This window comes from Phasianus colchicus, chromosome 4 (assembly GCF_987193195.1).
Source record: "Phasianus colchicus chromosome 4, bPhaCol1.hap1.1, whole genome shotgun sequence".
NCBI classification, from domain to species: domain Eukaryota; kingdom Metazoa; phylum Chordata; class Aves; order Galliformes; family Phasianidae; genus Phasianus; species Phasianus colchicus.
In genome coordinates, this window is record NC_143439.1 from 2,417,432 (window position 1) to 2,433,446 (window position 16,015).

General features: G+C 40.0%; 1 protein-coding gene across 5 annotated transcripts; it reads right to left on the minus strand.

The window, feature by feature from the left end:
- Positions 1-15,768, minus strand: MAP9 (microtubule associated protein 9). Of its 5 annotated transcripts, none has more exons than XM_090138425.1 (11): positions 15,472-15,715; positions 14,646-14,745; positions 14,178-14,283; positions 13,292-13,542; positions 12,484-12,539; positions 11,815-11,980; positions 11,047-11,136; positions 10,197-10,358; positions 9,427-9,572; positions 7,730-7,862; positions 1-171 (listed from the first exon to the last, which is right to left on the minus strand). In XM_090138425.1, exons 2-11 carry the CDS (start codon positions 14,652-14,654, stop codon positions 49-51), a joined length of 1,242 nt encoding a protein of 413 aa, XP_089994551.1. In that variant the 5' UTR covers positions 14,655-14,745; positions 15,472-15,715; the 3' UTR covers positions 1-48. The 5 variants fall into 5 exon arrangements, with proteins under 5 accessions (XP_089994551.1, XP_089994552.1, XP_089994553.1 ...); XM_090138426.1 differs by having other exon boundaries at positions 15,670-15,707; XM_090138427.1 differs by lacking the exon at positions 14,646-14,745 and having other exon boundaries at positions 11,893-11,980; positions 15,670-15,768.
- Positions 15,769-16,015: the final 247 nt, after the last annotated feature.

Here is a 16,015-nt window from a genome sequence, read left to right on the forward strand (position 1 = left end):
TTCAGAGCATAAGCAGATCATCTTTTCGTACAGAGGGCAATAGGCTGCTCAGTAATTCTTTGTATAGGTGACTTTGCCAGGTGGGACCCATGGAAAAGGCACTTCATTCCTGTGCACAGCATGGAGGTTCTTCTGCTTCTTCTGAAGTTGCTCTCTCCTCAACGTGTTTCCCTGAGAACAAAACATTATGTCAAATAAAAGAACTCTAGCAATTGAAAAGTCAGAATTGTTGCTGCATCTTTCATGTGAAGTAAAACACAATAGGGATTGGCCATTTGGAGTTTCACAAATCCCTCTAAGGATTCAGCACCCACGCACACTGCACAGTGAAACACAGAGGCATTGTAACATGTGATGTTATTTGCAGGTGAAGTGACAGTCTCAGGGATGAGATGGCTTTCTATGCCTTCTAAACAAAAAACACAAGAGAAGGCCTGGCAGATTAGGTACTACGTCTGTCTCAAATTGTGGCAGTTGGACAGATCTACACAATAGGAAAGGCACAACAAAGGCGTGAAAAGAACTGGCACAACAGAGAGGTCCTATAAAAGGAGACTATTCAACCATATCAGAAGATTCTAGGTTTACAAGAAAAAGTTTAACTAAGAAAAGATCTCCAGAAAAAGATCCTTCCCCAGTGCCAGTCAGCCCTTAAATGAAAACTAAGAAAGGTGGAGCCAGGCTTCCAGTCACACAGCTGAACTGCCTTCACCTGTGCTCCCAGGGCTGACCCAGTCCTTTCCCAGGTGCTCAATCAGTGGTTCAGGCTGTGACTCAGTAGTTCCCATACACTCCACCCCTTCACAGTATGAACATTAAATGATTGAGCCAGCTGGAGAGCGAGCCTTCCCTAATACAGGGATCCAACACACCCTAACACTTATACAGCTGCCCATTGCAATGCAGGTTGACACAATGTAAGACAGTTGATGATGGGTTTGTGGTTGGGGTTCATGTTCTCTCACGGGCCAGTGCTTGATGGTGTTTCTGGAGGCATGCAGCTGTTTGGTGCAGGTCCATCCTATGTTCCATCAGTCCCACACAGGCCATCACCGGGTGTTGTGCTTGATGTCACAGCGACGCTGGAACGCTTCCATGGCATTTCATCCTTCTGGTGATCCTTGAGACTCAAAGACTCATGGAGAGTAGCACAGATGTTTCAGAGGGGAAGGTCTGCCCTCCAGGGCAAAATACAGGCTGTATTCCTGCCCTGGGTCAACACTTCAGCTTACACTGGGGCATGTCCCAGCCACCCATACCTCACCCTTTGGCCAGATATCTGTGGCTGCATAACTATATCAGGCACTAAAGGGGGTCCTGATCTGCCATAGGGACAAGATGAGGATCCCCTTAGTAATGAAGACCAGGGTGTTGACCACAACAACTGCAGGCCATGTACCTATTACCAGGCAAATGACTGATTCCCCAACCTCCAATAATCTCCTCCAAGGCACAAGTGGGCCACACCATTTTGGTCTACTTGCACCTTCCAAGGCCATTCTATTGGTGCCATTCTATGGGTACCTGGTTCTAGATTCTCAGGGACAGGAAGCAGAAGGTTATTTTCATTGCCAATTTGGGGTCTTACCCAACTATCGGTGCCCGTAATTTGGATCCTAAGCAGGGAAGCCCATGTTGTCTGTAGCATTTTCAGGGCACGGAGTCTGCCGTCTCTAGTGCTTTCAATCAATCATACTATATCTTCCTTCTGCTCCATGCCAGACCTGAGACCAGAACCCAATGAGGGTCCAAACAGAACTCAGGCATTGCAACAGGCTCCAGCCAAACCCATCCTGAGTTACATGGACTTCTAGTTCGGCTGGAAGGGTGGGACCAAATACACCAAATGCCTGGACTTGTTTAACTGCCAGTTTGGTCTGCTGGAAAGCCTCATGTTCCATTCTCCCCCAGCCCCACAGTTGCACCTTTTTCCTGAATCTGTATAATGGTCTCAGTAGATGTGCTAAGTGAGGTATAAAGGAATACCAATATTATAACATACCTAAGAGCTCCTGCAGCTGCTTTGGTGCTGTAGGGACTGGGAATGCCTGAACCTTATCTATTACAGCACTGGGTAGTATTTCAGTCTTTTCTGACCAAACCATCCCCAGGAATTTCACAGACAGGTCAGACCTTGCACCTTCTGAGAATTTATATCCCATCCTCTTCCAGTCAATGAATCTGCCACCTGTCCTACTGCCTACAGTGAGTCAGATGTCAACAAGAATCATCAGTATAATGATATAAGCTACCATTAGTAGGTTTTTCCCAATTAGCCAGGTCACATACCACTAGATTATGGCAATATGTTGGCAAATGCACATACCCCTATGGCTGGACCTGAAAGGTCCACTGCCCGCCTCCCCAAGTAAACGCAAACTGGTCTTGTGATTCTTCAGCAATTGGAATACTGAAGAATGCATTTGCCAAGTCAATGACAGAGTGATTGGTTTTTATCTCAATGTGTCCATTAAGGAGGCAATATTAAGTATGGCCACACGAACAGGTGGCGTGACCTTATTTAATACTCTAGAATCTACTGTCATTCTCCATGTTCCATCTGATTTTCACATTGGCCATATGGGAGAATTATACGGGCTACATGCAGGTCTTATAATCCCAACTTCCTGCTGCAAGGGTACGTGCATTCACCAACCTACTGTCATAACTTAGTGGCACATGACCTAGCAGAGTGGAATAATCGTAACAACATAAAACCGTACCACTATATTGCTGATCTCCTGTTGATATCTGACTCACTGGAAGCATTCGAAAAGGTGGCAGACTCATTGACTACTCCTTTGCAAGAGGAAGGGTAGGCTATAAACCTACACCTGGGTATTGTTTGGTCAGGAAAGACCAAAGTACTACCTATTGAAATAACAGACAAGGTTCTGACATTTCAAGTCCCCACTATGCCAAGGCAGTTGCATGAATTTTGGGGTATATTAAAATACTAGCGTTCCTTTATATTCCCATCCAGTGCGGCTGCTGAGACCTTTGTATTGACTCATGAAGAAAGGACAAAAATAGGACTGGGGGAGAACAGAAGAAGCATTCCAGCAAGCAAAACTAGCTGTTAAACAGGCCCAGGCACCGGATATATTTGATCCCAGCCAAACTAGACATCCATGTAACTCAGGATGGGTTCAGCTGGGGACTATGTCAGCGTCAGAATTGCGTTTGAACCTCACTTGGGTTCTGGTCTCAGGTTTGGCATGGAGCAGAAGAAAGATACAGTATGATTGAAAAGCAATTACTGGCTACTTATTCCACATTACAGGCTGCAAAGCCAATAACCCAAACAGCTGAGATCACAGTTAAGACCACCCTGCCAGTTTAGGGGTGGGTGAAAGATCTGACCCACCTTCCTAAGACGGAGGTGGCCAAAGAACAAACAGTGGCATGATGGGACACCTATCTTAGCCAGAGGAGTAGTCTGTCTTCATCACCACTGAAAGAAGATCCTAGGCCCAGTGATGTATCACAGTGATGCACCAAAAGAAATACTGGTCACTCCATCAGAGAAGAGTCCCATTCAGGATGGGAAATATTCCTAAAGATGCCTGATACATGGATGAGTCCAGCAAGGGCAACCCAAGCAAGTGGAGAGCAGTAGCTTGCATCCCTCCACTGAAACAATCTAGAATGAAGAGGGGGATGGTCAGAGTAGCCAACAGGCAGAACTGCGAGCCCATAACCATAACTGGATGGTTATAACCAAGGAACCTGGTGATGGTATTCTGAATATCTGCACAGATAGTTGGGCTGTGTATCAGGGGCTCACTCTTTGCATTGCACAGTGGGCCACCCAGGAATGGACTATCCACGCCTGACCAATCCGCAGAGATGTGTGGTTAGACATATGGCACGTGATTAAACACAAGACTGTACGTGTCTACCACACTTCTGGTCACCAACCCTTTCAGTCACAGGGAAATGACAAAGCTGACACACTGGCCTGAATTTGATGGGTTGAGAATTCACCATCTGAGTATACTGCAGGCTGGCCCATAGATATCATGGTCAACACTCCAGTTTTCATCACTAAAGGAACTTGAATCATGCCCCTCTGGCAAATCTGGACTTCTCCTTTGGTACCCCATATAGGTATGCATCCTCAGATATCAAGACAAAGGGTACAGATGGCTGGGACATGCCAAGCCAAAGTGTTGACCCAGGACAGAAAGGGGGACTGTATCTTGCCGTGGAGGGCAGACCTAGCCTTCTGGTATCTCTGAAACATCTATGCTACTCCCCGTGAGTCTCTTTGTGTCCACAGGATCACCAGGAAGACCAACATGACATCAAGATGCTCCAGTCTCACTATAAGATCAGTGTGACACCTGGTGGTGAACTATATGGCACTGATGGAATGTGAGCCAAACCTTCTGTGGTCCAAGCAACGATGTGCCACCAGGAGAACCACTGAGTACTAGCCCTCAAAGGACATGAACCTCAACCAAGAATCAATCATCAATCATCTTATATTTTTGTCAATCTACACCGTGACAGGCAAATTGTACAAAGCACTGCAGTATATTGGATCGCCATAATGGAAAGGGCTTACCTTCAACCTGCTCAATCATTGGTTCATGCTGTGAAGGGGTGGAGTGTAGCAGAAATGCTAAGTCATAGCCTGAAACAGTGATTGAGCACCTGGTGGAAAGGGAGGGCCAACCCAGGGAAGCTCAGATGCATGCAGTGCATCTGAGTGACTGGAAGGGGTGGAAACAGGATCTCCCCCTTCCCAGATCTCATTTGAGGGTTGGCAGGGGAGGTGAGGGCATCTCTTGCTGGAGATCCCTGCCTACCTGAGGCTTTCCAAAGGTAAGCAGCTCTTTGTTTTCATTTTTGCAGCTGCTGCATTTGGGCTTACTCTCATTTGCTGTAGCCATACTTTTGTCATTCTGCCTTCCATCCCATTATATCATTACTCCTGGAAACTCCTAAGATCACAGATTCTTGAAGGTTGGAAAACATCTTTAGAGGTCATCTAGTCCAAAAGCTAGAGCAGACTGCACAAGACTTTTTTTTTTCCTGTTAGTCATACTGAGAAGACAAATAGTGAGACGAGGGAATAGACAGATAAATGGGCGTAGACATGTTATTGTGAAAGAGGGAGCAAGAGAGGAATCTTTCATTAAAACTTACTAATACTAACTATACTTGTGTTATGTACAAAAAATAAGCGTATAAAATACTCTGAAATATCAGCTCTGTTGCTAGTGCTTTTAACATGTGACCTCCAGGTTTTTGTTTATGTAAATCTTAAGATCCAATTCAATTAAGAATACCTGGTCTGGCTAAACCAACACATAATTATTTCATGTTATTACTAGTGAAACTGATTATAAGCAAGGCAGGTTTGCATGAAGTAGCAATACAGAACTTAATTACAATTAGTCTATTAAATAATATTATCTCTGTAGAACTGTATCTTCCTGGACTATAAGGGACAACTAAAACACACTGGGCTCAATGAGCACTGTAAGATTTTGACTCTTTTCTGAAAGAGAAAAAAATCCTGAACTTTTGCCTCCTTCCTCCTTTCAGAGAGATCTTCCTTGGATGTACGTAAATAGTGTTGCCTTGTTTTTTCAAATTATTTCAAGATATTTTTTTCAGGAATTCTTAGAGGGAACCGATTAGCATCCCTAATGGAAAAGAAATCTGCAATGCCAGCCATGACATTTAATAAAACCAAAAATAAACAAACAAAGACAACATATGAGCAAGCAGTTCAGATAAACTTTAGAAGAGTATTCTGTATTACAGTGCTGTACGATTCACGTTCCTCTTGGGAGTATTTTCATGGATCTTGCAAATGTATTTTTACAAGAACCTATTATAATATATAGAATATATAAAGAGTATATAGAATCCATAGAGTATATAGAATCTATATATATTCTATAATCTACCAATTAGAGAATCTGGGTCTATATTTGACATTGAAAGACACATTCAGACAGGCAATTAGAAACTCATTAAAAAAATAAGCCTTATTGTAGTAGTACTGGCAATTGCTTGGGGATCTTAAAGAGAAGTGTGCATATTTCATGTTTATAAAGCACTCTTTAATGAACATATGTTACAACACTGATTTGCATATGAAAATTCCAAACCAAAAGTGAAGGTTAATTTTCCTACTTCTTGTAAGGGTCATAACCTTACTGTATTAATTTTTGAGAATTGTTAATCTGAAAGAATGCACTGAGCAGCCCTTCAACACAGCTAGGTCAGCATTTACCAGGTGTAACAGAGAACATAACATATCTGGGATACTTGCTTTGTTTTCTAGATTCTTACAGACAGCAAAGAAGTCAAACACACAACGAGAGGCTGCATTCATGCATTCCTACAGCAATACTGATGGAGGATAGTTTATGTATTCAGAGCATACCTTGACAAAGCGTTAGCTTCTACTGAAAACAAAATCCTTCCTTCCTTTAGAACCAGAAATACTGGTTAACTAAGAAAGAATCTAACGTTGGACACTAATCACTGGACAAAAACGAGCTGGAAAGCATAATACAAATGGACCAGAGAAAACATTTCTAACCGATGATTACAGGAATCAAGAGGTATACCAACAGGGAATGAGGACAAGTACAATCTTAAAAGACTTAAGACTTAGACTAAAAAGATCTGAAATAAACAGGAAAGCATGTAGGCAGCTGCTGCTTATTTATGTAGCAGAGAATTTGTAAGTTAGCTAAAGGATGATTACCCTTCAAAAGGTATCCCACACCTACACAGCTACTGTCTGTCTCAGTTGTTAAATAAGCCCAGTTAAAAAAAGAAAAAACACAGAAAACCTACTTGAGATTCTGGAAAAGGACTCCTTTTTAGGCTATTAATGGTGTAAGTGAGCTGCTGCAAGGACTTACACCAGCTGAGCTGCAAGATCCCATTCTTATAAATGGGAACAGTGCCCTTACATATGCACTGTATGCCACAAATCACAAGGAAGAAAGACAACACAAGAAATGCTTTCAAAAAAAAAAAAACCCTTAGAAGTCAACACACTGAAAGTCTGTGTCATAGAGCAAGCATGGAAAAAGCAGGTATTTTTTGAACCAGCAAGTAATACAACTATCAAGAAAACAATTTATGCTAAGAGTATCAGCAAACTCTCCTAGTTTGCATAAGGAAAACTGTATTTCCTTAATCTGGGATAAGAATTGTAGATTAATTTAAAGCTTAACAACTGGGACTAAAGTTCCCTGTTGTAGGGAAAATATAAATGGCAGCATTAGAGTTCCATGCTTTCTAGTCAATGAAAATCTCAAACTTCAGTAAAAAGACTTTTACCCATCTTGTGGCACAGAATTCTCCACTTTAAATGCTTTCTCAAATGTAAATGTATACACTGTTGCAACTGGTACTGCTGCCAGGTTTTGCTGGTTTTGTGGTGTAGTGAACTAGCCCTTCAGAGATGGCTGTTCCTGACAAAGAATAGAAGAAAATACTGTGGAATGTGAAACTCCAAGTCCCAAGTAAGTAGAGAAAATATATTTTTCATATATGCTGAAGTTCCAGCACACCATACTTCATTATTTTGCTCAAAAAGTTTTGGGGATGTGGGCTATGTAATACTGCCATCATCTGGTCTCTCCTTGTAACACCACAAAAAAGCCCAGGAATTCTAACATGCAAAGTATTCACACTCATTACTACATTCATTGCTTTGATTTTTATACAGTGTAAAACATATATATATTACCAGCCATCTTTCATATTCTTCTCTGGCCATTTTATCTTTTTCATCCTTCTCTGCCTGTTGTATTTCTTTTTTTCTTCTCTCTATAATTTTTTCTGCCTTCTTTTGTTTCATATATTCTTTCTTTTTATCATTCCTGTGAAAAGGATGAACAGGAAGTCATTTTTCAACCATCTAAATGCAGTATCTGTGACTGATTAACTAAATTGATTTCAAAGAGCTATTTTATGCATTTAATAACAGATTAACAACAAACATATGTAAAATCTTTGATGCCCATCTTCATGTATGATATCACCAAGGTATATGTAGCTTGCTCTGAAAGTAATGCCTCCTACTTATTTCCATGGAATCAGCAGTTACTGTTGAGTCATGGCCTGAACTACTGATTGATCACCTGGGGAAAGGACCCAGTCTGCCCTGGGAGCACAGGTGAAGGCAATTGAGCTGTGTGATCAAAAGGGCAGGGCCTGGCTGCACCCCTCTTAGACCTCATTTAAAGGCTGACTGCCACTAGGGAAGGATCTCTGGTTGGATATCCCTCCCTTGTGGAGTCTTTCCTGTGAGCCTAGATCTTAGGAGATGGGTGAGCACCTTTATTTTTCTTTTGTAACACCAGTCCATCTGTAGTAGCCCCTTTGCTATTACACTCCTGTATCAACCTTCTACTGCATTAATCTTTCCAATTGTAACAGATACATAAAAGCACAATCACTATTTGATACAGCAAATTTTCAGCTACAGAATGCTATTTAGTAACACGGTCACCACCATTAGCTAACTGGTGCAGATGAGCTGCCCGAGATGCTATTTGCTCTGTGCACGGTTGTCCCGAATGTGGCTTGTCTTTTCCAATGCTGTTACCATGGCTGAAACACACCACCTGCCACTCGCTGTGCCCACATTCACTGTTTGGTCATTATGTGCCATTTTTTCCTCATGAAGGAATTCAGTGATAAACATTTGCTTCATACACACTTTCCCGTCAGATGCCATTTTGTCAGACTGCCCCTCTGCTGCCATCTGTCACACAGCAACAACATGTAACGATATACTGGTGGGCACATTTAAACTCTACTGCCATACCACCAACATCAACTTCTGACTTTGGTGGCCAACAGGCTAAAATAGAAGGTATTACTTCTTGAGCAGCCCGCAAACATGAACTTACTCTTCTACCTATTATGATATCATCTTATCTATACTACTTTATGTTGTCATATAAAAATAGATTTAAAAGTTGTGCAGGTAATAGTAAGTTGCCCATGTAAGTCTCTGAAGACTCTTGGCTTCTAAAACTAACAAAGAATTTCTCCAGCAGATACATCTTATTTGCTTTTGAATACACCTACATTCATATGCTGTACTACAAAAGCTTGAAGAAAGATCTACCTCCCTTCCCATTGCTTAGTAATGAAGCACAATACTAGTCATGTAAGACTTAATACTAAGTGAATCCTACTTATCAGTTGCTGTATCTCTGCCAGGGCTGAGACAGCTGTCTTTTGGGGAAGAAAGAGTCTAAGTTACTAAAATGAAAGAAGCCACAGGCCGTTCTCACAGCTGTGCTTATTAGCTCTGAGTGAAAAGCTTGTTCCCAACCATACCACTGTTCCTCAGTCGACAGCATATCAAACACTACAGACAACCTGTTAAGCAAAATTTTGGACGGTGATACTCCAAAACCCAAAAGGAGGTACCATTTTTCAACTGCTGATATGCTGTCTCTCTTCTTTTCTGCAGCTAATTCCTCTTCTTTTTTCTTCCTGATTCTTTCAGACTGTTCTTCCTGTCTGCCTTTCTCTCTCAAATATTCTATTTTTTTCTCTTTCCATTTTTCAAATGCCTAAAGGAAATAACAGATTAATTAGCAATCTTATCCCTTATCTCTGTGTCAATATTCTCTTCCCTTATTCAGAATTATTTTTTATATTTCTTTACTTTCAAATTTTGTTATTTGCTGCATTGCTCAGAATGGGATCTAACTCTATCTAAAATGAGTAAATTATTTTCCCCAGTAAGTCTTAACTCTTTGCCTATGTATATATACAGAGTTCATTTTACATGCAGCTGACAGAATCTTATATGACTAAGATTGCCTGTTTGCATATTAATGTCATACAGCAAGAAAGAAAAAAGATAGAAGTGCTTAGGAAATGGATCTTAAAGATCGTCTAGTTCCAACCCCAAAATGAAGTTGTTTCTACTCCAGCACCCATCTCAAATGTCTAGGAGGACCACTGCCTCTAAATCCTCATAATATGGAAACCACCACCTCAGGGCTGCAGGGCCTTCTGAAGTAGCTGCACGTTTTCAGCAGAACACAATCTCACAGTACTCTATTCAATGACTAACCACGTTCAGATTTTGGAAATGAAGTGGATTCCATCTCTTGCTGGATTAACCAAGTTATCCTCAAAAATTCCCTAAATCACATCTGATATACATTTATCTACATACTTCACATTACCTTCTGTGCTGCTTCTGCTCTCTCTGCATTCTGTTCTGCTGCTTCCTTTTCCTTAAGTTTCTCAAGCTTCTTTTTTTCATTCAACTTCTTTGCTTCTCTTGCTTTCATTGCTTTCCAGGATTTAAAAGATGCATTTGCTTCCTCTCTTTTAACAGCTTCTTTCTAGATCAAAAAATACCATTTTCAATTTAAGTACATTTGAATATAAAATACAGCTATAATTGAAAACATTTGCTTTGAATTAATTCTCATACACAGATTAATATAATAAACAAAGAAATGGAAATAGATTTGTAGAAAATACTCCAAATGAAGTATGAACTATACACTCCTACGTTCATTTTTAACTAAATTTACTCAAATCTATATAAAATTATATAAACTACTCCTGCAAAGTGTGTGGAAGAACATGAAATACATATTCAATGCTCAAAAGGAAAGCCTGTTTAATACTGAAAAAACAGATCCACGAACTACGTATTCAAAAGGTAGAAAAGTATCCCTTGAGATAGTGAGCAAACTAATTTTCCAACAGAAGATGTGTTAGAACTTAACACTTGAATGGATGAGCATACTGAGGTCTTTGTGGACAAACTTGAAAATTAATCCAAGACTACTTCTAATATAACTGGCGTAAAGCACGCATGTTTGTATGTTTCTACAGGAAATCACTAGCCTTGTACTCTTTAGAACAATCACAACAAGCCACTTTGTTTCAACTCACTCTATTCTAGAGAAAACCAGTAACCATATAATAGGAGAGTGATGTAATTTGCAGAAAGCACAGGTCAACATACTTTAAAAAAATGATAGTTTGTCCACTTCACTTAAATCAAGAGTGTAAACAAACCTTTTCAGTATCATTCCTCAGCTCTTCAGCTTTTTTCTTTTCAGCTCTCTTTAATTCCAGTAGTAAGGCTCTTTTCTTTTCCATCCAGTTCTGTAAGAATCATTGGAAGACATATATTTTGAAGTGTTTTTAAGCTGTAACTAAATAAGTTCCATATGCAACTAATGAATATTATTAGAGCAGTACCAGTATAACAACCACCAAAATGACTCCCAATTCTTCCACTTGCTGCTGTAGTAATTATCCCATGTGGAAAAAATAAGCTGTGGTTCAAATCACAGTGATCTAAGCACCTTTGGCACATTTTTTTTTCATGTTCAAAAATGTCTAAGAATCTACAATAATAGCTACAACTATGGAAAAACCTTATGGACCTTTAAAACCTTTTAAAAACATAAAATGAAATTCTACACAGAATACATAGATTATCGTTCCAGAGAGAATGCCAAATGTGTTTTTACTTTTAAAGGAATCTTAAACTACTTACTTTTGCTCAAGAAAAAGTAAAAATAAAGGAAATCATCTTATGTATCTGAGAATAATCTGACATAACAATAAATTATAAAACACTGCATACCTCTCATTCAGTTCATTAGTTCATAATTTGATGAGAAAACGTGACCAACAGAAGAAGAAGATTACTATATGTAAGCATATGCAAGTAACATCATTAGAAAGACTGACTTAACAAAAGCAAGCTGGATCCTCCAACTAGACCTTCATATGCACAGGGGTTTTTTGTTTGTTTTTGTTTTTTTTAAGATCTACCTGGAAAACAGCTGCTCGCAAACTATCTGCTCTGTCAAATTCTGTACTGTTCTTCTGCAAGTGTTTATCCTCTAATACCTTTAACGTTCCCAAATAGTGAGGTGGAACAGTTGTAGCTGATGGAACAGCTTTCACTTTTTCCTTTAAGTGTGCAGAAGGCAGAAACCTACAAAGACACAGACATTATTAAAGATCCTTGTATTTATTGTAACTGATAGCAAGTAATGTTCCTTTTTTTCCACCAGAAGTTACTGTGGCTGTAGCTGCACTTGTGTGGGGACAGGAAAAGAAGGAAGCCTGTTTTCTTTGGACAACTTATTATTATTGACAAAACAATCTGTTACTCAACATATTCAGATCAACAGCATTTACAAGCTTCTTATATTTACACCTATTAAATTAAAAAATGCTTAAAATCTGTCAAGATACCATGGGCTGGACTCACTGGTTAAGACATTAGCACAAACTCATTATACACACTGGCAAAAGACTTGGAGTCTAATTTTAGCAGGAATTACAATAACATGCCTCATCTTCTCTCTACAGATAGAGAGAGGTTGTTAGCAATTTAGAAATTGTTGATAGATTTTGAGTTCAAAGTGATATTGTCACAGTACTTACATATACCCTATGCCCTGTAAACTGTGATATGTAGCATAATCCTCTTACTTGCAAGATGAGGATTTTGAGCTCTGTTGAACTACTTTCATTGTTCCACTTTGTTTCTAAGAAACAAAAAGGAAAGGGAAAATTGTAGTCTCTCGGGTAACAGAACTAGATTATGATGACACAGATTTTGAAAGCTAACATGTTAAGTATGTTAATATGCCAAATATATGCACAAGAAAGCCACTCAAATACAGCACAGGTACAGTACAGCCTACAAAAGTTTAAAAAACAAAAAAAGAAACTAAAACAAACACCTTTTGGAATGTTTGGAACAGTAGTTAGTATGTAGAAGTCTATAGTTCAGAGACAAGAAGCAATAAAAACAACCTGGCTGAGCAGTGGGTTTCCCTGCTACAACAACAGTAATTGTTTTTAATATTTAGCTTTAGCAGTTACATACATCCACATATTTTCTTTCTTACAGTAAGGCCTAAAGTGCTTTGTATCTTATTTGTTAATCAAGTCATGCAATGGATTCCATTCTCTGCCAACATACGCTGCTCATTTCAACTCAGAATAGAGATTTGACGTTTTTACTTCAATAAGGTTATTAAACTCAGACTTGAAAACACATATTTCACTAACTTTATCACCTTTAAACCAACAGTGCAAAAAGTGTTCCCTGTCCCTTCAGAAAGGTATTCCCTACGTCTTCCTTAAAAATAATTTATGTGAATCTTGGGTCCCAAAGTTTTATAAGCTGAGTTTTAAACAGTAAAGGAACCAACAGTAAATTCATTTACAGAACCTTTCACTGCATTTCTAGGACATTCTTCTGAACAATGGTAAAAATGCATGCAAAAAATACCTGCCCAGAATCCTTTGAAGTGTTCACCTCCCCACGTTCAGACTGACCGTCCACTGATAATTCTTGTATTGTAGCAGTTTCTATTGGATCTTGCACAATTCCCTCCTTATATGAACTGTCCTCTGTTGACCTCTCTAACTTTGTTTTCTCGTGTACTGTGGTGGTCATTGCTTCTATCACAGCAGCGGGTTTGCTACTATTATCCTCCACTGACAGTTTCATGTCACTGATGTTGGTATCTTTCTTCTCATCTAGTGGAAGTAAACAGATGAAGCGGACACATTCATATGTTGTCTAAGTGAATAAGAATTCTGTAGCACAGAAAGAACAATACTGAGAAACTAAAAACAGTTGTCTATGAAACTTATTACTAAATTTGATATTGGACAATTTATTTTCTGTATACGTCCTCATAAGAACAATATGGACTAATGACAACAATACTCATTTACACCGAAACATATGATTGGACTAGCAAGATAAAAGCTTTAGCAAATGTTATAGAATGTAAGAGAGTACAAGAACAGCCAAATTTCCCAATTTTCTCTCCACTCAAATACATTTCTAGTGCAGCAATCAAAAAATAAGAGCCATTTCAATCACATAAGAACTCTTCCGACATCTAGTCAACTACCAGTTTCTAAGACACAGTTCTACCACATTTCAAAAACAGTTTCTAAATGCCTGGGACAACACTGGACTTAGATATAACTGCAAGAATAAGGCCAGGCCCTTCAGAGAAGCAGAACACAAGGAGACACACAAGGGCAAGAGAGTAGAAAGGTAATTAAGAAAACTGCCAAATTTAAGACTTGTATTGGAATCTTAGATGCTACCAAGGCAATAAGCAATGACACTCATCTGGTTTTCCATACTTAAGTCCTACCTTTTTCAGGTGGTGCTTCTCCACACAGTAATGAATTGGAGTCTCCAGATCTCTCATTGGGTGGAGTAGAGGAAGATGATGGTGAAGTACTTTCTAGACATGGACCCTTAGATCAGAAAGTGGCAAATAGATGAGAGGGCAATTCATAACAACTGAGAACTATTTATCTTGAGTTCAAAATACACTGATAGAATATTTCTTCAGAACTCTCTAAGTACTGGTACTGCCTTATATTCAGAGAAATCAAACCAATTGATAGATTTCTTAAAGGCTGCAAAATATCACAAAATCCTGTTGTCAGAAAGAAAAAGAATGATGTTATCTTATCAGCCCTCACCATAAGAATACTACTGGCAAAGATTTTTCCTCACTCCTATTTTTCTTACAGAAAATTTTGATAGCTAAATAAAAGTTGCTATCAACAGCTTCCACCGTAAATTGTAAAAATAAAATAACATAAACACGTACATTCTCCATTTACACTCTTTCTTTAGGACTAAGAGCTTCTGGCAAGCACTGTTCTCTTGGGTGAGGCTCTGGCATTCAGAGTAGCTATGGACAACAGCATCTAAAATGAAGACAACACATTTCTAGGAGTTATTTTTCTGTCTGACCTACTAAGCTCAATGTCCTTCATGTGACCAACTTTTCCCAATACACTTCTTGGTTGAGCTGATGTTTTGTAACAGCCACCTAGCGAAGGAACGTTGACATTCTCAGATGAAAATGAGCAGTATGGTTTAACTTGCATCTAACTAAATACATGTTAGTTTGAATTATTTTGTGAAGTTAGATTCAACCATTTTCAGTCAAATAAGCTATTTAAATAATAGTACATTCTATCTCAACATGGGGAGGGGGCAAATATAAACAGCTATATAAACTTACTTGCATTCTTTGAGGAAGTTTAAGGGAAGTTTCTAACATAATCACACATAAACAGACGATCTAGAAACTTTGTTTTTCCATTTACTGCTATCTCCGTGCATATGTTGAAACTACATGCAAGAACTCATCTCAGAGAGTTAGAATTATTTCCACAACCATAAATTTATCTCAAACAGCACTGTTACAGTGAAACTTTTCTGTAACCTTGCTTAACTCCCTACTAGAGAAGACACGAAGGGAAGATGGCAGAACAGAAAAACCCCAGGTAGGAGACGGCACAAGAGACGCGATCAGAGGAGGGCTCTCGGGGCACGTCCACCTCCTCCAGTGATGCTCCCGTTCCTTCCCTCAGCCAGCCGCTGAGCAGCAGGACTACAGCAACAACACCGCCGTGCTTTCTTTTCACCTGATGCGAAGTCACTGCTTGGCTCGCACGCCCTTAGCTCTGATTTCTTTTCCTTCCCATGCCGCGACATTTGCCCCCCTTTTAATACAGTATCAACTGCTTCTCGTAGCAGTTCTGAAAGTTTTGCAAATAACTCTCACGTAGAAGATTCACCGCCGAGTCAGCGCTAAACCCCTCCGCACCCCGCCGCCGGCTCACCTCAGCCGAGGCGCCGTCCCACGACATGGCGGCTGCCGCCCGCCCCTTCCGCTGCGCTGTGTGAGGAGATAAAGGAGGCGGGGCGGGCGGGCACGGCGGGCTCCGCGGGGCGGGCGAGGGTTGGAGGCACGCCCTGCCTGAGGAAGCTGAAATAGGACACGTGTAGGACGTAAAAGCAATAAAAAAGTCGACCCGTTCTTTCTCTGCGGCAGCGTAACAGCGAGTGCTGCTGCTGCAAGGCGAAGTTCTCTCCACGTGACGAGCGTCTGAGGTGCTCGTTTTATTAAACTCCAGAAGGTGGCAGCAAAATATTTTGAGACAAAATATCTGGTTTATTTGTGATGCG